The following is a 20371-nucleotide window of genomic DNA, read 5'->3' as shown; positions in this document are numbered from 1 at the left end:
GCACCATGTCAATCTTACACGTCGAAGTTGACGGGTCAAGGTCATGCCCTTGAAAGGGCGATAAGCCCGGGGACCATTATGTCTGCTGACCGGATGTCCTAAGCTGTTGGTAGCTGATGACGTCACAGTAAGAAATCTGTTCCTCAGATGAAGTACCCGTAAATAGCGGTCAACCTGCGGGGTCGTGACCTTTGGTCTGCCACTCCGTGGTCTGTCTGCGATTCTGCCAGTCTGTCGGAGACGTGCGACCAATCTGGTAATGGTCATCTTGGAGCAGTTCATGTAAATGGCAACCGCTCTCTGTGTCGCTCCCATCTGCAGCATACCTATGGCTCTCTCCCTCTGGACAGCGGTCAGTCTAGGCATGTTCGTTGGTGTTAATCATCGCAACCAATGATAGGCAACAGATCCGTGCGTAATTTATACCCGGAAATTGCACGATAATTTCGGAAAGAATGTTTTAAAAAATTGCTGAAAAACACCAATATCTCCCAAAAACCGGAAAGCACGTGCAAAGAACGACAGAGACTGTGTAACTGAATTATTCATTTTATTATATTTTTAAAAAAATATTTTACTACCGCTTCACAATAATTTACCTTACTGACCTTGACCTCTACATCCATATGGAGGAGGGGAAGCGTGGTCATAAATAATCTTTGCTTACCGATGAATTTGTGAAATATAAACGTGAACAAGTCAGGATTTGTCATTAGTATTTGGAATAGCATTACTTTACGTATCCACTGTTACAGCAGATATCGGCTCTTGCTAAATCAACAGGCTTTGGACTCGATGTTGACACTACAGAAGAGAAACTGCGTCAGACTCCTGATGGTGTGGTTTGGTTTGGATTGTTGTTTTACGCCGCAATCAGCAATATTCCAGCTATATGACGGCGGTCTGTATATAATCGAGTCTGAACCAGACAATCCAGTGATTGGGATCGATGACATGCATCAACTAAGTCAGCGAGCCTGACCACCCGATCCCGTTAGTCGCCTCTTACGACAAGCATAGTCGCCTTTTACGGCAAGCATGGTTGCTTAAGACCTATTCTACTCCGGTTCTTCACGGGTCGTACAGGTAAGTATTGTGTCATTGTATAGGTATGTATTGTGTCATTGTATAGGTATGTATTGTGTCATTGTATAGGTATGTATTGTTTCATTGTATAGGTATGTATTGTGTCATTGTATAGGTATGTATTGTTTCATTGTATAGGTATGTATTGTGTCATTGTATAGGTATGTATTGTGTCATTGTATAGGAATGTATTGTGTCATTGTATAGGTATGTATTGTTTCATTGTATAGGTATGTATTGTGTCATTGTATAGGTATGTATTGTTTCATTGTATAGGTATGTATTGTGTCATTGTATAGGTATGTATTGTGTCATTGTATAGGAATGTATTGTGTCATTGTATAGGTATGTATTGTGTCATTGTATAGGTATGTATTGTGTCATTGTATAGGTATGTATTGTGTCATTGTATAGGTATGTATTGTGTCATTGTATAGGTATGTATTGTTTCATTGTATAGGTATGTATTGTGTCATTGTATAGGTATGTATTGTTTCATTGTATAGGTATGTATTGTGTCATTGTATAGGTATGTATTGTTTCATTGTATAGGTATGTATTGTGTCATTGTATAGGTATGTATTGTGTCATTGTATAGGAATGTATTGTGTCATTGTATAGGTATGTATTGTTTCATTGTATAGGTATGTATTGTGTCATTGTATAGGTATGTATTGTTTCATTGTATAGGTATGTATTGTGTCATTGTATAGGTATGTATTGTGTCATTGTATAGGAATGTATTGTGTCATTGTATAGGTATGTATTGTGTCATTGTATAGGTATGTATTGTGTCATTGTATAGGTATGTATTGTGTCATTGTATAGGTATGTATTGTGTCATTGTATAGGTATGTATTGTGTCATTGTATAGGAATGTATTGTGTCATTGTATAGGTATGTATTGTGTCATTGTATAGGTATGTATTGTGTCATTGTATAGGTATGTATTGTGTCATTGTATAGGTATGTATTGTGTCATTGTATAGGTGTGTATTGTGTCATTGTATAGGAATGTATTGTGTCATTGTATAGGTGTGTATTGTGTCATTGTATAGGTATGTATTGTGTCATTGTATAGGAATGTATTGTGCCATTGTATAGGTATGTATTGTGTCATTGTATAGGTATGTATTGTGTCATTGTATAGGTATGTATTGTGTTATTGTATAGGTATGTATTGTGTCATTTTATAGGTATGTATTGTGTCATTGTATAGGTATGTATTGTGTCATTGTATAGGTATGTATTGTGTCATTGTATAGGTATGTATTGTGTCATTGTATAGGTGTGTATTGTGTTATTGTATAGGTATGTATTGTGTCATTGTATAGGTATGTATTGTGTCATTGTATAGGTGTGTATTGTGTCATTGTATACCTACCCCACCCTCCCCCAGAATACCAAATGGACGGTCGCTGATTCATTTAAAATACGTAGTTTTGCACAATAATCATTGTTTTACTCAGGAACTTGCCACTCTTGATTTTCGCGTGATGATGACTGATTGATGATGTTGTCCTTGAATGCATTGTTAAATAATATTTAGGTAGAGCGCAATGGATATTGTCACCACGCGTCATAATGCTAAGGCGTTGTCTCCAAACAGCTGTCAACGTCGTGCAGTGGTGCAGGGCGTGCACGTTAAGAGAATTGGCCTACGGTGATAAGACGTTGTCACATACTCATAGGAGCAAATGCAAACATCGGAACACAGACAACATAGCCTTGTAGACTTGGTGGACCAAAGGTCTACTTTAAATTTTGTTTGGTTATTTCACAATGGTGGCGAACATTCACATCCTTGACTATTCCCATTAAACATTAAGACCACCTTGTTTGTTTCTTTTTAAGATTTTGTCATTGCATATAACAATATGCATACATCGTGATTCTATAACTAAAATTAATAGACACAGTGTTGCTAAACAGTGATGAACTAAACAATAAATGATAATTTGACCAAAAATGTGTTAGTAAGAAGTTCGTGTTGGCATATATATTGATGCAGAATATTTGGTGGGCATATATTGTATGAACTCCTCTTTACGTTCCTGAAATGTAGGAGTGTTGTTACACAAGTTATATCTAAAAATCATGTACTTCGATACGATGGTTAGTGCATATATTGGATTGTAGTCTTGTGCTGGAAAACCTGTTAAGACGTCTTGAGTAATTTTAATTTTTACCTGTGCTTTATTTAGAATCCAGTTTTCTCAATCAATCCAGTTTGAGCTCAATTTTCTACACGACCAAAATATGTGTTCAATAGTTTCTTTGAAATCTGAACTGAAGCTATGTATTTGTTCTCTGGGTATCCCTACTTGTTTTATTGTTAATAAAATGAGATGAGTCATTTGGTGTTGGAATCATTTGACTTTTGTGTTGGTTCCCATCTAAAAGGTTGTATGTTGTGGTTACGCTTATCCTTATCCGTGATCTAGAAGACATTCCAATGTAAAATAGTGTTGATGTTTGGCATAGTTGTGTTGTAATGATGACGCCTTGTGATGTTTTAATTAGGTGAAATAATTTAAAAGCGTATTCCATTTTCGGGGGAAATTGCTTATCCTCATTGCTCGACAGAATTTTTTTCCTGCGTTCAGTTTACTCGTGCATCTTAGAGAGTGTCGTTTTATTTGATTTTTATATCACAAATTGTGTGTAAGAAAGTGTCCCTTTTCCTTTCAAATCTTTCCACTCAATACATGTATCAAATATTTTGCTGTTATCGTTTTAAAAGAAATCCACAACGTATAGTGTACGTCCTTCGAATATTGACTGCTGACCTGTACTATGCACTTTGTTTTTGTATCACAACTTTTTATGTTGAAGGCATTGACATTATTGATACTTGGAATATATTCAACAGTTGCGGCCATTTTGAAAACTTGCCAGTGCAGTGTCTATCATCGATACCTTGTCAGCCGGCATTATTTCGTTCATGTGTGGGCATGTTATGCCTCCATTTATTTTTGTGCATACAATAAAACTTCATTTATTTTATCTGTTTGTTTCCTGAAATTAAACCGATCTATAAAACAGTCAGGTTGGTCAGGTATTGCTGAAAACAAATGTTTGGTAGTATTAACGACTTTAACACTCATACAAACACATACTATTCTAAAAACAATAGTCATATTCCTAACTACGACACGAGAGTGTGATTGGTGACCTTTTGTCCCTGGTTTCACTGAGGGATGTGTTTTGGTTTCTTTGTTGCTATTCTCGAAATGAAAAACACACTTCTCTCTAGCAATATACAGACCAGAGGACTGGTCACAAGTTTTTTTCGCTTCATTAGATCATGTCTGAGCACGAGAGTCTGCCTCGAGGCGTGAGACTGATACATCATGCCACGTGACGTTGCACGTTCATATCTCTAGAGATGCCGGAACATGACAAACATGACAGAACATGGCATGATTAAACTTCCAACCTTAAACTGGTTCTTATCGTCGAGGTCCTGTATCGGGACATGTCGTCCGTCTATTGAAAAGGCATCAACCTGTAAAGGAATAGTGTACAGTTTATAACGAAATAGTTTTTATTTTATCCTGTAACGATATAGTGTTTACCCAATAACGTGTGTACAAAACTATAATTGTAAAGATTAATACAGATTTATAATTAATAAATACCTTGCGATAATCTAGTTTTATACAAAAAGAGATTATATCAGTCTGAAGTAAAATGATATTTTCAAAGAACCTTTGGGTATACAGAAAACTACGGTTATAACGAACACACTTATTACGAACTGACGGATAAAACGAACTCACTTTTTTGGTCCTGACTATATGCTGTAGCTATGCTGTATATATGCTTATAACGAACTACGGTTATAACGAACTAAAATTAGTAGTCCCTTTAAGTTCGTTATAACCGTATTTTACTGTATTTTACTTTTTTCGATAAAATCCCAAATGGTTACATATAATAAATATGTCTTGCTGAAGCTTTTCGAAGACACAGTGTACAGTTCAATCTCCGATGTCAAACAAGTTCATACCTTGTCCCTGTAAAGTACACATTGTGTCGTTTTAAAGGTATGCATTGTCATTGTACATGTATGCATTGTGTCATTGTACAGGTATGCAGTGTCACTGTACAAGTATGCAGTGTAATTGTACAGGTATGCAGTGTCATTGTACAGGTATGTATTGTGTCATTGTACATGTATGCATTGTGTCAGTGTACATGTATGCAGTGTCATTGTACAAGTATGCATTGTGTCATTGTACAGGTATGCAGTGTCATTGTACAGGTATGTATTGTGTCATTGTACATGTATACATTGTGGCATTGTACATGTATGCATTGTGTCATTGTTCATGTATGCAGTGTCATTGTACATGTATGCAGTGTCATTGTACAGGTATGCAGTGTCATTGTACAGGTATGTATTGTGTCATTGTACATGTATACATTGTGGCAGTGTACATGTATGCATTGTGTCAGTGTACATGTATGCAGTGTCATTGTACAAGTATGCATTGTGTCATTGTACAGGTATGCAGTGTCATTGTACAGGTATGTATTGTGTCATTGTACATGTATACATTGTGGCATTGTGCATGTATGTATTGTGTCATTGTACATGTATGCAGTGTCATTGTACATGTATGCAGTGTCATTGTACAGGTATGCAGTGTCATTGTACAGGTATGTATTGTGTCATTGTACATGTATACATTGTGGCAGTGTACATGTATGCATTGTGTCATTGTTCATGTATGCATTGTGTCATTGTACATATATGCAGTGTCATTGTACAGGTATGCAGTGTCATTGTACAGGTATGTATTGTGTCATTGTACATGTATGCAGTGTCATTGTACAGGTATGTATGGTGTCATTGTACAGGTATGCATTGTGTCATTGTACAGGTATGCAGTGGCATTGTACAGGTATGTATTGTGTCATTGTACAGGTATGTAGTGTCATTGTACAGGTATGCAGTGTCATTGTACACGTATGTATTGTGTCATTGTACATGTATACATTGTGTCATTGTACATGTATGCATTGTGTCATTGTTCATGTATGCATTGTGTCATTGTACAGGTATGCATTGTGTCATTGTACAGGTATGCAGTGTCATTGTACAGGTATGTATTGTGTCATTGTACAGGTATGTAGTGTCATTGTACAGGTATGCAGTGTCATTGTACAGGTATGTATGGTGTCATTGTACATGTATGCATTGTGTCATTGTACAGATATGCAGTGTCATTGTACAGGTATGCAGTGTCATTGTACAGGTATGTAATGTGTCAGTGTACATGTATACATTGTGGCATTGTACATGTATGCATTGTGTTATTGTTCATGTATGCATTGTGTCATTGTACATGTATGCAGTGTCATTGTACAGGTATGCAGTGTCATTGTACAGGAATGTTTTGTGTCATTGTACAGGTATGTAGTGTCATTGTACAGGTATGCATTGTGACATTGTACAGGTATGCAGTGTCATTGTACAGGTATGCATTGTGTCATTGTACAGGTATGCATTGTGTCATTGTACAGGTATGCAGTGTCATTGTACATGGCTGCATTGTGTCATTGTACAGGTATGCAGTGTCATTGTACAGGTATGCATTGTGTCATTGTACAGGTATGCAGTGTCATTGTACAGGTATGCATTGTGTCATTGTACAGGTATGCATTGTGTCATTGTACAGGTTTGCAGTGTCATTGTACAGGTGTGCATTGTGTCATTGTACAGGTATGCATTGTGTCATTGTACAGGTATGCAGTGTCATTGTACGGGTATGCATTGTGTCATTGTACAGGTATGCAGTGTCATTGTACAGGTATGCATTGTGTCATTGTACAGGTATGCAGTGTCATTGTACAGGTGTGCATTGTGTCATTGTACAGGTATGCATTGTGTCATTGTACAGGTATGCAGTGTCATTGTACAGGTATGCATTGTGTCATTGTACAGGTATGCAGTGTCACTGTACAGGTATGTAGTGTCATTGTACAGGTATGAATTGTGTCATGGTAAGGTATGTATTGTGTCATTGTACAGGTCTGAATCAGTTATAAAACAAGTCTCGTCAGCTTAATGTGGGAGGAAATCCAAAAGTGATGCAGGTCATAGACGAATAGCACAGTTTGGTTCTGATAAGCCTAGAAACATAGTCAAGAAGAATCATTTTTATCATTTTGAGAATAGCTACAAAGAAACCAGAAACTCTTCAGTGAAACCAGAGTCTATTGTCCCTAATCACACTCTTCAGTCGTAGATAGCATGTATATAGTATTTGGCGCCTATTATAACTTTCCTTCAGAAATTGCTCTCATGGGTCATTTCATTTTGATAAAAATTATGCACGGGTTTTTCAACATACAGTTTTACTCGAGTACTTGCCGAACTTGCCTTGTTCAAATGAATTATTATCCACGAGGTCAGAACGCAAAGAGCCCATCGCACAGTGCCAGACGTCCAGTGCACGTCTCGTTCGGCAAGCAGCTCTATCCCTAGTCCAACAATCCTCTCAGGGAAACTATTGCTCCACACAGTGGTAATGTGTTACAAACCCCAGAGGAAATATGCCCCACATATAACTGTACTTAATTTAAAGTTCAACTTATGCAGCTAGATAGCTATATTTATTTGAATTGTCACCGTTAACCATCCTATGTAGTTAGCGTTAGGAACGTGGCTTACAACTACCCAAATAAGAAGCTCAGTTGGTCACTGAAGCACGATCCTGTGGCATTAAACTGACACTTTTTTCCTTCCTTACCTTTTTGGGTCGATATTGCACCTTGTCAACTGCAACTGATGTGACCTGAGGCAGGGCGAGGTAGGTCACCCTGACCGACTGCTGGTGGGGTAACGAAAGGACATGCTGTCCAATGTTTTAAATGTAGATGCAACTAAAAATGTATGAACTCACATATACTCTTGACTTTTATGTTACAACGTTAGACACCGGCCTTCGGGTATATAACAGGATTTGCAATCCATGCACAATATACCTCAGCAATAACATCTATAACGACACGTGTCAAGACATGTCAGCTTAACAACACTTTAACCAATTCTAAACCCCGCATGATGTTCCCTGGCCGTTGTACAGTGGCAGCCTTTCACCAGCGAGGAGCTACAATTCCTGCATCAAACACCAGATATGTCCTTTCACTTCCTGCATCAAACACCAGATATGTCCTTTCACTTCCTGCATCAAACACCCGGCATCGAAAACATGGAGAGACCTGTCACGTGTCGATTCTCAAATTGAAACAATCTGTACCTGACAGAACGTAGTGTGAAACCAACACACAACCAACAGGTGGTATACAATCAACAAATTATTACAAAATTAACTAGGTTTACACATCAGCACCATTACAATGCGATACACAATAGAGTGGTAACACAATATTCAATGAGACAGTATATAATATGATGTCTGTGGTCACTATCAAATAAACAAATACAGAGGAGATAGCAAAAGTCAGTCATAATAATATATATTCACCCAGCGGCAACAGTGATCAACTTTCGAGATGGGCCAAGCAGGCAATCAGGGATGATGAACGATCCTCACATGAAAGCTTGTTCCGAAGCGATGAAATGAGTGAAAGATCATTAAACACGCCAGTGTCTCCTTAGATACAATCTACCCAGCCACTGGATAGTTCTGTATAGTGCCATCAACAGTCCATCGTCACTGGAACATTAAATAAATTTCCATAACATACGATCACCGTCCGCGGCAAACCAGACCGGAGGTTCACAGACCGCATTAGAATCTAAACATAGTAGCTTCCTGACGACTGATCACTGCCCAAACACAATGCAATGAGCGCCAACCGAATCCCAACAGAAACAATGTAACACAACAATAATCACTGTTAAACAATACCATACACTGACATAAAACAGTAGGTTCCGCAACATACTATGTTGACAAAGTAGCAGCCGATACGCTTCCAACACGTTGTTCTAAGCACGACAAAAACTGTTTTGTATGATACCTGAGAAAACACCTTTCTGTAAATTTGATTTTTAAGAACAAACACCTAATAGTATACGGAAAAGTGACAAATCTACTGTTCAGTGTGCAGACTTCACGCCAATATTAACCAGAGGTGATGCCATGAAAAGAACTTACTGGCTCTAATGACCCACATGTTTAGCCAGATCGCGTAAGACAATCACATTAGTTTTAAAACAACATGTATTACATGGAGGGATTGTATGTTGAATCATAAACTGCTCATTTTCATAAAGCAAAAAACAATATATTTGTTGAATACGCAAAGTAATCCTACAGATGAGTCACTGACACCTGTGATATATGTCAGACCAGCGCACCTTCAACTCTGGGCTCCTATATAAGCAAACTGCTCCCATCATGTGACCACCAGCAACATGCATCTCCTCCTGTGTTTGGTACGTATTGCTGTCGTAAACTCACCAATGAAAACATGGTCATTTCCCTCTTGTTGGGTGTGTTAGAATCCACAGTTCTGTTGCAATTTTGCTGAGCATAAATCTTGATCTAAAATTCAAGCTGTTGTATTTGCATGGCATATATCACTTGTTTGACGTCTACAGGTTGTTTGTACAGCGGCTCTTGTGGGAACTGCCACTGGGTATGGGCCACCGCTCCCAGGTAAAGCAAATCACCCCAGATATTGATACTGATACTGTCATAGCGACCGATTTGAATGTCTGAATGAACAAAGGTTAACTACTCTGTACCTGTCTTTGCCAAGCATCAGTTTATCGCAATTTCTTTAAAATGTTCATCCCCATTATTAATCGCCATTTCATTGTACATTGACTGTCTGCCATCCTAAACGAGCTGTGTAACTATGTCTCTGATTAATTACAGTTATTTATATTTTGGCACTGTCTCTTCTTCTGCCCGTTGTTGACCATTGTAACATATATGTTACCTACTGTCAGGTAGCTTGGTATTCCTGAGTGCACATGTACTGACTCTCACTCTCAGGATATGCCGCTCACATTAAGCGCCATAAGGTTGCGGTCAGCTCCAAGTTCACTAAACGTTCGCGTTCATGCACATCTGCAATGAACACACTAACAATATGTTTATCCATGAATTTTTATTTTACAATAATATTGATACACATTGAAATAGATATATCTTACCAGGAGAAGAATATAACTTCAAAATATACAGTGACTCACAGATGATATATTATCACCCTTGGTGGCTATACAGTCTGTTCCTGATTGGTCCAATGATAAATGTACCCGCGAAACGTGTCCGCCCAGTCCAAACATGATCACTAACAGTCCCATAGCAGGCATCTATTTCTGACTAACACAAAACAAAATTCATTCCTCAATGTGTAACAATGTTATGATGTATGTTTGGCATGCTTGGGGAAGGTGAAAGGTGAAACGTGAATTAATTCTACCGTGTCACTTCCAAAAGGGCCATTCACCAAGTACTTATATTATGAAATGAACATGTCATATCTTATGTTTATGTTGTTGATATAGTTTGCTATCCTGGTTAACTTCACATCTTCTAATCTAAAGAAATGCTTCTAATTGCACGTTAATGCACACAATTTAATTAATATGATAAAACACTTAAGGCTTACTGTTAATATTTTACAAAACTAAAACAAACCCAAAATGCTTTATCTCAACATACGAATTTAATTAGTATCACAGTGCCGATGATGGGGTAACAGTAAATGGTTCATCTTGATATATGTGTGTGTCACTTGCAGCTGAACATACAGGTCTATAACAGTACATAATAACCATGCACCTGTACCAACTGTTCCAGACTGTCCTCCTGGGTGGACCTTCATTCCTGTGTGCAATCAGAGCTGCTACAGCGACCGTGACTGCCGTCCTGGGGACTTCTGCTGTAGGTCTGGATGCATCATCACCTGTGTCTCCAAACCCAAGCCAGGTAAATTAAACGCATTCAAAGACATATCAAGCTGCTTAAGTGAAAGTTTGAGGGAATGTGTTGTTTTCTTTTTGGCATCCTGAGGTAACATTAGTCCCTGATATTTCCCCTTGCGTTCGAGTAAAAGCTGATTGAAGAGGATTTGACCTGATTGGGCCGACACATATCTGCTTGTGAGCATTAAACATCGATCACAACATCTTCTCAGTCAATTAAACAGTATGAAATAATTACACCATGACCTGTGAAGTGTTTGAAAAGAAAGGGTCATGTTCAGGGTGATCAGGATCCGTCCACGACAACGGGACACAACCTTGGACCAAGAATCGCTACACACTTTACAAGCTATATGTTACAAAACACGTTGTTTCTTTCATATACCCTCGCAGATGTACTGTATAACAAATATTATTGACAAGTTGAAAACTGAAATGTGCTAACAAGTTAATATTTATATTGTGTAGGGATTTGCCCAGTGATAAAACGAGGCCCTTGTAAAGGAAATGCGTGTCACAACGACCAGGATTGCCCCGGAAACAAGAAGTGCTGCGGCAAGCCAGGGTGTCAGGGGTGCTACAGGCCAGAAAAGCCCGGAACTTGTCCAAAGAGAAAGTATGATGCGGGGGCCTGCGTTGTGTACTGTGACGGTGACTTTGACTGCCCCGGGGACCAGAAGTGCTGCGGAAGCTGCCCCAGGAGATGTGAAAAACCATGCTATGACTGAATATATTGATGTAAATGTTGGTGAATAAATATCTCCTGTTGAAACGTTGACTTGACAAACAATCTAAGCAATTTAGTAAATTACTCTTATGAGAAATACTATAAGTTGTGTGGAACTTTGGCATGGCTTGCAGGCTCGTATAGCCCCTCTGAATGCCCAATTTCTTAAGAGACTATAGACCGTGTCCGTGTTCTAGTTTTTGCAGCGTCCGCCCGGAGTGTAAGGTTGGGGGTTCGACCATACCAAAAGTCGTTAAAAGGTGGTACCTGTTGTTACCCTATCCGGCGCTCGGCATCAATGGGCTACAACAAGGACTGGTCTGCTCGGTGTCAGTACACTGTGTCTAGGTGTGGTATCAATGTTAAACTGCGTGTGTCAGTGGGCTAGCCTATAAATCGGCATTAGTCCGGAGTAGTACATGCGCATGCACATTGCCATATAAGTGCGATAATCTTGAACGTGACGTTACTCTCATTTTCGCCTCTCTGGCGAAACTAAGCCGAAGCACCGTATTATTTCCGAGGATCGTACCAGCGTGTATACCCCGTCATAATACTGTGCAACGAATTACCCTTCAGATCATTTATGAAAGCGGAAAAGAAATAAGAACGTGTTTAATAGTACTGAACACGTGAGTGTCCTTTTACATACGAAACCAGCAAAAACGTCTCACATTTGAAAATTGCCTATTGAAGACAATATGAAGACAATTGTGGAACTATACCCTCTTAGACTTGCACTTGTGCAATTGCAAACTCAAACAGTTTCGCCAATTTGTCCCTTGGCGTTGCTTTATTTCTGTTGATTTTACATCCACTGAATATCCACGCCGCCTGTGCTTCTGTGCAAACGAACCTGTGCTGTTTATGTCATAAAACCCCACTTATTGGCGAAGCACGATTTCCTCCCCTCATCACCCTCATCGGTGTCTACAAGGAATGGGTCTTCTAGTGTCCTGGTGGACAGCAGTGGTTGTTTATCTTACTTAATAAATGTAAGTTCAAACATTGTACCAAATATATATATATATATATATATATATATAGAGAGAGAGAGAGAGAGAGAGAGAGAGAGAGAGAGAGAGAGAGAGAGAGAGAGAGAGAGAGCGAGATAGATAGATAGATGGATATAGAGGTTATCATACTTGTGTGTTTGGGGATGGTAAATATCCTGCATTAGGAATAAACATTGTATTTAGATAGCCTTTAATTGAGGTATTGCCTTGGAATCGGTTGGTTTGTAATATACATCTGTTTCAATGTTATTGTTTGAAATTGCATAGCGGATTCTTACAAAAGTTTGCACATCGGTTTTTCGATTCATACCTCAATGAACCGAAAAAAATATACAGTCAATGCTTATAATTAAATTCGACAACGTAAAACATGTTTTATCTACAATAGTTTAACCCAAAACAGTTGCATATATCACAACAGACAAAAATGACGGCATTGATAAACATTCCAGGTGTAGGAATACATACAGTGGCGTGACATGAATCAGGTGATCGTTTAATTTATGCACATAACTTGACACGCCTTCACAGTCAGTAGCCAATCAACGGAGAGTGGGATTAAAACAATGTTCATTGGACCTGTCAATTAAGCCAAGAGGCGAAAAGAACTGCAACAGTCAGACTGTAACGAACCGGAAAAGATATGTCCTAGAGAAGGCGGCTGTTTCAAATAACATGGTCATTTACTGCGTGATTCAAACATTACTTCCCTGATAACGGTAAAACACAGTTGGAGAAATGCTAGTTAGAAATGAAACCCGAAGACATGAAAGTTGAACCAAGGCGAGCGGGAAAAAACAGGCGAGCGAGCCTGCACGTTTGCTTTTTCATTCATTCTCGGCCTTCGGTTTCAAAGGGTAGTTTGGAAAATGAATATGCATGAAAGTCGCTAAATGTCCTGTGCATGACGATACACGTGAGCAGACAGGGAATTCCCTCGACTGTAATATTGGGATTCCCTGACATTCCGCAGTAATAAAACTAGTGCGCCGCGGTGGGCGTGGCTTACTTCTTTACATTCATTGGGAAATAAAGGCAATAACACGTGACCAATTCAGCTAATCAGAATGCAGGAATTTCCATGAACACAACGAAAATTTGATTATTACATCTAGATTGTTATCGCTCATCTCTAAAGTAAAGATTAAACTTGGATGGAGTGTCTGTAAAATATCTATCAAATACTTCAGATCGTTTTCATTCCGATTCCACAGAACAAAACAATCATCTAAAAATCTTTTCCATTTATCTTGAAAACCCTGTCCAAATTCAATGTCGAATCTTTCTTCAATTTTTGAGTACAGTTTTTCCTCCAAATAACCAAGTAATGGGGTTACATAAGTTGGGGCCATTTTTGTCCCCATTGCAGTGCCTTAATTTGTTTGTAATGAGAACCATCAAAATTAAAAGTATTATTATTTAGAATTAATTTAATACTATCGATAATGAATTCGGAGATAATGTCTTCTCGGATTTCCGAACGGTGTTTATTTATCCAGTATTCAATAGCTTCTATGCCGAGATAATTGGGAATGTTTGAATATAAACTGACTACATCAAAACTGACCAACTTTGTACCATTTTCGACTGAGGCGGGAAGTTGGTTCAGAAAATCAGTGGTATCTTTTATGTAGCTCTTGACATGTTTAGTTATTGGTTTCAACACTTTATCCATAAGGTCACTGATTCTGTGTGTGGGACATTTTGGTCCCGCAATTATTGGCCGTAATTTTAAATCATTTACGGGGGCTATTTTGACATGAGCAGAATTCAAAGTTCGACATTTTTCTTGGATCTGTGCGCTCTTATGAACTGTAGTGAGGCCATAAATATAACTTTCTTTCGATTCAAAATTAATTAAATAATCCTCCTCGTTTTTAGTAAGGCATGAGAATGTGAATATACTAATCTTTTAAGATTAAGTAATACAGATTTTTCAGAACTGTCTGAAAGTTTTCTGTAACAAGATTCATCTTTTAACGTATCCCATGAGAGTTCTTTGTAATATTTACTGTCCATAATTATTATAGCGCGTCCCTTATCGGCTTCTTTAATAACAATTGACTCTTTTTTTAATAATCTGTTGAGAGCTGCTCCTTCATTTTTTGATATGTTAGATTTACCTCTTTGAGGGTTTACAGTAAAGGTTAAATCTGTTAGTCGGTTAATAACAATGTCCAACACTTTGTTACTACTAGGTTTTGGAGTGAAGGTGCTTTTGTTTCTAACTAATGAATTATCTTCGTTATTGGCATCAATATCAAAAGGATTTAGTAATCTCAATTTTCTACAAAAATCAGACATATCTGTTTCTAGTTCATGTAAATCCTGTTTTAATGGGGTAGGGGTGAACTTCACACCTTTAAGTAATACAGACATTTCCTCCTCGGTCAGATCTACACAAGATAAGTTGATCACTTTAGGTTCTATTGTTGAGTTTCCCCTCCCTTGGGGAACCGCGCTGTCACTAAAAAAGAACTATAGTCCTTTTTATTAAAGCGTGGATATCCATCTTCATTTCGATCTCGACCACGTCCTTGAGTTTCGAAATGTCCTCGCCTGTTGTCAGGGGCTTGTCCTTGGCCCCGACGATTGCAGTTTGGACTTCTTGGGCGACCTTGGTCTTGCTGTCTCCTTTGGTTTGAAGATCTGCCTTGGGTGATGTTGATTGTTCGGGTGGGTCTTCCTCCTCTGGAAGTTGTGCATCCTCTGAATGTGGAGTTCCGTGTTAGAGGACCTCTGCAAGTCAGTTTCACAGAATGTGATTGGGGTGGTTTTATTTTTGCCACATCAGGATAGGATTTCCCCTCAGTTTTTAGACTTTTATGAAGGGATTTTCTTCTTTTGAGTTGACGTTTGAGACATAGATTGTACGCCATTTCTTGTTTTTCTCTAATCGCTTGTTAGATATTTCTTCTTCAATTTGACATACTCTGTCCCATTCTTTCCGCAACAATTCAAGAACTTTTCCCTGTGTTGTTTTCATATGTTCTTCAATGATTTCTGCATCCATTTCTTTGAATTTCAGTTTATGGGATTCCGCATGCAGTAGTAAAAGTTCAATTTCAGTTTTCATGGAATCCATGGCACGTTTTTCTCTAAGGACACACTGTGTGTCGAGTTCCCCATTTATGGGCTTGATTTAGAATTTAGGAGGTATGATTGGTTTTTGCCCACTGAGCAATTTTAGATACGTGTCTGCTAGATAGGAATTGTTCAAAGAACCCCAGTATGCCTTGTTTCCGTTTCGTTAGAATGGAACTCCGTACCTGATTAATGGATACTTGTTTCTCAGACGCTTTTCTTTCTATTCTATATATATATATATGTGTGTATTGGGTACAATATAATATAATCTTTAAGCCATGAAGCCACTGTGTCGAAGGATATTATAGGATCACGACTTACGTTGTGCACTTTTAGACTTGAAAATAACTTGAGATTTGACAAAAGCATTGTATTTGCTGGGGCCAAGAACCATTGGAATTGTCAGGTGTGTAATTCAACACAGACGGTAAGGAAATGATCGAAGCAATCTATAAAACTAACTTTAAACAGTGTGAAACAGTGATGACAATATGGTCAATCAGAAATCTGACTCTTCTGACATGGGAAGAGCGTTAAAATCGTTAGTATTACCAAACCTCAATCATTTGTTTTCAGCAATACCTGACCCACCTGACTGTGTTATAGATCAGTTTCATTTGGGGAAACAAACCAGGTCAAGTAAAGGAAGTTTAATTGTATGTGAAAATAGAGATGGGGCATTAGTTGCCCACAAGTAAAATAAATAATGCAGTTTGAAACGGTATCAATGACACACAGGGCATTTACTTCAAAGTGATTGCACTTGTTTAATGTATTCAAAGTATCAATAATGTCAGTGCCTTCGAAATTAATAGTTGTGATTTAGAAACAAAGTGACTGTTACAGGTCAAGTGTATATACTAGGAGGATGTACCCTATACGTAGTGGAATATTTTTTAAAACATCAGGGTGAAAGAATATTGCTAATTTGGTACTTTGTCATGGGGAGTTTGGTTTAACGATTACAACAAAATAGGTGATACATGTTGAAAGACTGGAAAGGAAAAGTAGTAAACTAAACTGACGTCCAAAAGAAACTTTACCAGAGTTTGAAATCACTCTTGCTCAAAAACTACAAAAAATACATGCATATAGTAAAGGGTATTGAGAAGATCAATATTTCAACATAATCTACACTGAAAATGACAATCATACCGCGACCGAGAATGACGTCAGAGCCCCCCAAAGTTGGGTGTAGTAAAAATCTCGAGCATTCAGAATCATGGACAATAGGCAGAGTACATAAACAATCGCTCACGTTCAATAACAAGTTATTAGTAGCGTGTGTGACGACCAAATGCCTCAATACACGCAAAAACTCTTTGACGCACAGAAAAAGTCAGTCGTCTGATAAGGTCACGTGGGATTTTACGCCATTCTTCTTGGAGGGCCAAGATCAGTTCTTGCCGGTTGGCTGGAGAGTGTAGTCGTTGTCGAACACGACGATCCATCAAGTCCCAGAGGTGTTCTATGGGGGACATTTCGGTTGAGCGTGCAGTCCACGGCAGGACGTTGACGTTGTTCGCTGCGAGGAAGTTAGTGACAATTCTGGCTGTATGGGCTCTAGCATTGTCATGATGATAAATGAGACCACGTGGCTGCTGTTGGAGAAATGGTAGGACAACTGGACGAAGAATGTTATCCATGTAACGCTGAGCTGTCAAGTTTCCGTCAACGATGACCAGCGGTGTCCTCTCCTGCCCACAGATCCTTCCCCACACCATGACACTCCCTCCATCATATGGTACGACCTCCTGCACGCAACACGCCGCCGTTCGTTCACCCCTTCGGCGGTAAACACGTTGTCTTCCATCAGCCCTAAACATACAGAATCGTCTTTCGTCAGTGAAGACAACCCTCTGCCAGTCACGTCGTTGCTAACGTCGTACAGTCCGGGCCCATCTCAATCGCAGACGACGATGTTGCGCTGTCAATAGCTGTCCTCTGTATGGTCTAAAAGCCCTGATTCCATGAGCCCTGAGTCTCCTTGCCACTGTCTGTCGACTAACCCTGTGACCTAAGGCATTTGTCGCCGATGACGTCACTGTCAGGAAGCGATTTCGGAGGTGCAAGGTACGCAAGTACCGGTCATCATGGGGCTTGGTCACCCTGGGTCTGACGGTTCTTGGCCTGTCAGCGGTCCGCCCTGTCTGTCTGTAACGTTGCATCAACTTGGTAACGGCAACACGGGAGCAACCGAAGGTTCGTGCAATATGGGCGTGGGTTGCTCCCATCTGTACCCTACCCAAGGCTCGTTCACGTTGTTCGACTGTGAGTCGTGACATTTCTTTTGTGTTTTTTTTTATCACTGTGGATGTCTGACTTGCCGTTGCAATCGTGTTTTACCCTTACCCGCACGTGCATTTGCAGTTGTCCGTGGTGCACCTGTTTTTCATTTTTTTCGCGTGTTAACTCGCAAACATGTAACAGACGATTAACATTTTCTGCATACACTATTGTTGTATTTAGGTTATGTGTTTTAGATATATTAAAGTAGAGTCGATTGTACGATTCCGACTATGTCATGAGGATGTGTTTATGAATCACTATCAAATAGTAAATTGTACAGGTGTACACGAGAAGGTGGGCGTATCCTGCCCAACCGGTGGCACCCGACACAGACACATGCAAAGGCAAGTAAATTGTTCACCTGAAAAAACACGGGAACATATGGTACAAGTCAAAATAGGGAATTGCATCGGTCATAATTTTTGCCACTGATGCCTCAAATTTGGAAATGTCTTCCACGTGTCTGCCATAAAGCTTTACCGAGCCCTAGAATGTTGTAACCTGAATCACTATTGAACTATTGAACACATATTTGGGGCGTGTAGAAAACTGAGCTCCCTCTGGATTGATTGAGAAAACTGCATATTAAATAAAACACAAGTCAAAATTAAAATGACTAAAGACGTCTGTATAGGTTTTACAGCACAGAACTACAATCCAATATGTGCATTAACCATTGTATAAAAGTACAGGATTTTTAAATATAACTTTTGTAACAAAACGCCTACATTTAACGAGCCTAAAGAGAAGCCCACACAACATTACCACACCTCCAAACATTCTGCATCAATGCCAAAGCCAACACCAACTTCTTTTTCATATTTGTGGTCAAATCATCCTTTATTCTTCAGCTGATAACTGTTTAGCTTTGTGTAGCTTGTAAACATGTCACTCAGTCTATTCTTTTTTAGTTGTAGAATCACGATGTATGCACATTCTTACATGCAACAACAATAGTTAAGAAAGAAACGAAAGTAGGTGATCTTAATATCTAATGAAGATAGTTAAGGATGAGATGTTTCGCCATAATTGAGATATACCCAAACAAAATGCAAAACAGGCCTTTGGTCCACCAAGTCTACATAAAGTTATGTTATCTGTGTTCCGATGTTTGCATGTGCTCTTATGGGAATGTGACCATTTCACATCACCGTACGCCAATTATCTTAACGTGCACGTCCCGCGGCACTGGGCGGCGGTGACAGCTGTTTGGAGACAACGCCTTAGCATTATGACGCGATGAAATATTCTTGGAGAGGGTGGGGTCTGAGATTTTGTATGGAGACCATATGTATATGAAAATATATATGTTTAGCTATATAAAAACACCTTGCGACATTCTAGTTTTACAGACAAGTATTTTATGCATTGTGTCATCTATCACGTACACACTAAGTGTCAATGAAACTAATTGTGTCATTATGCAGCGCTTCCTGGGAGAAGTCCCATTCGCTGTCTGGGCTGCGTGTGGAGTAAGTGAGGTAAACTCACTCCCCTTTGAACAGTATTTCTGAATCAGTTATAAGTTGTCTCGTCAACTTAATATGGGAGGAAATCAAAAAGAGATGCAGGCCATAGATGAATGCCCCTTTGATGAAATCTAGGAACACAGATTGGTCCTGAATAACCTAGAAACATAATCAAGGTGAATCGTGAATTCGAACACAGTTCCCACTATGTCATTATACCGGTAAAAGCTTTGTTGTCATAAGCTAAACGCTATGTCATTATACCGGTAAAAGCTTTGTTGTCATAAGCTAAACGCTATGTCGTTACACAGGAAAACGATATGTCGAAATACACGTACAAACTAAGGCGTTATTGAAATAAACGCGATGTCGTTATACGTGTAAATACTATATGTATGCACATGTTCGGCCATGTTCGGCCATGTTCGGCCATGTTCTGCTATGTTCTGCCATGTTCGGCCATGTTCGGCCATGTTCTGCTATGTTCTGTCATGTTCCGGCATCTACAGAGATGCGAACGTGCAACGTCACGTGACTCCTGATGACGTTAATGTCGCGGATTATGCCCTGTTTTCTCCATATGTAAAGTGATGGGTTTAGCGGAGTTATAGAACGCCCACTATAATAACTAGACATTTGAGTCATCATATTTGCTGAGCTAAAGATGCTAACGGTATTTCATTAACGTGGTCGTTTAGTTTCATGTATTATGTATACGATTTTGTGACAACAGTGAGCTTTCTAGAAATATTAACGAAAATATCAATGTCGAAAATGG

The 20371-nt window shown here is 39.1% G+C and overlaps 1 protein-coding gene across 1 annotated transcript; it reads left to right on the top strand.

The window, feature by feature from the left end:
* The first annotated feature begins 9434 nt into the window (after positions 1–9434).
* LOC124137341 (perlwapin-like) lies at positions 9435–11777 on the top strand. The gene is made up of 4 exons (XM_046503607.2): positions 9435–9502; positions 9668–9725; positions 10881–11009; positions 11474–11777. Exons 1-4 carry the CDS (start codon positions 9482–9484, stop codon positions 11731–11733), a joined length of 468 nt encoding a protein of 155 aa, XP_046359563.2. The 5' UTR covers positions 9435–9481; the 3' UTR covers positions 11734–11777.
* The last annotated feature ends 8594 nt before the right edge of the window (positions 11778–20371 follow it).

The sequence above is a fragment of the Haliotis rufescens genome, unplaced genomic scaffold (genome assembly GCF_023055435.1).
Source record: "Haliotis rufescens isolate VD_foot unplaced genomic scaffold, xgHalRufe1.0.p SCAF_26, whole genome shotgun sequence".
In the NCBI taxonomy this organism is placed as follows: Eukaryota; Metazoa; Mollusca; class Gastropoda; order Lepetellida; family Haliotidae; genus Haliotis; species Haliotis rufescens.
Note: the sequence above shows the minus strand (reverse complement) of the source record. Positions and strands in the feature narration are given on the sequence as shown.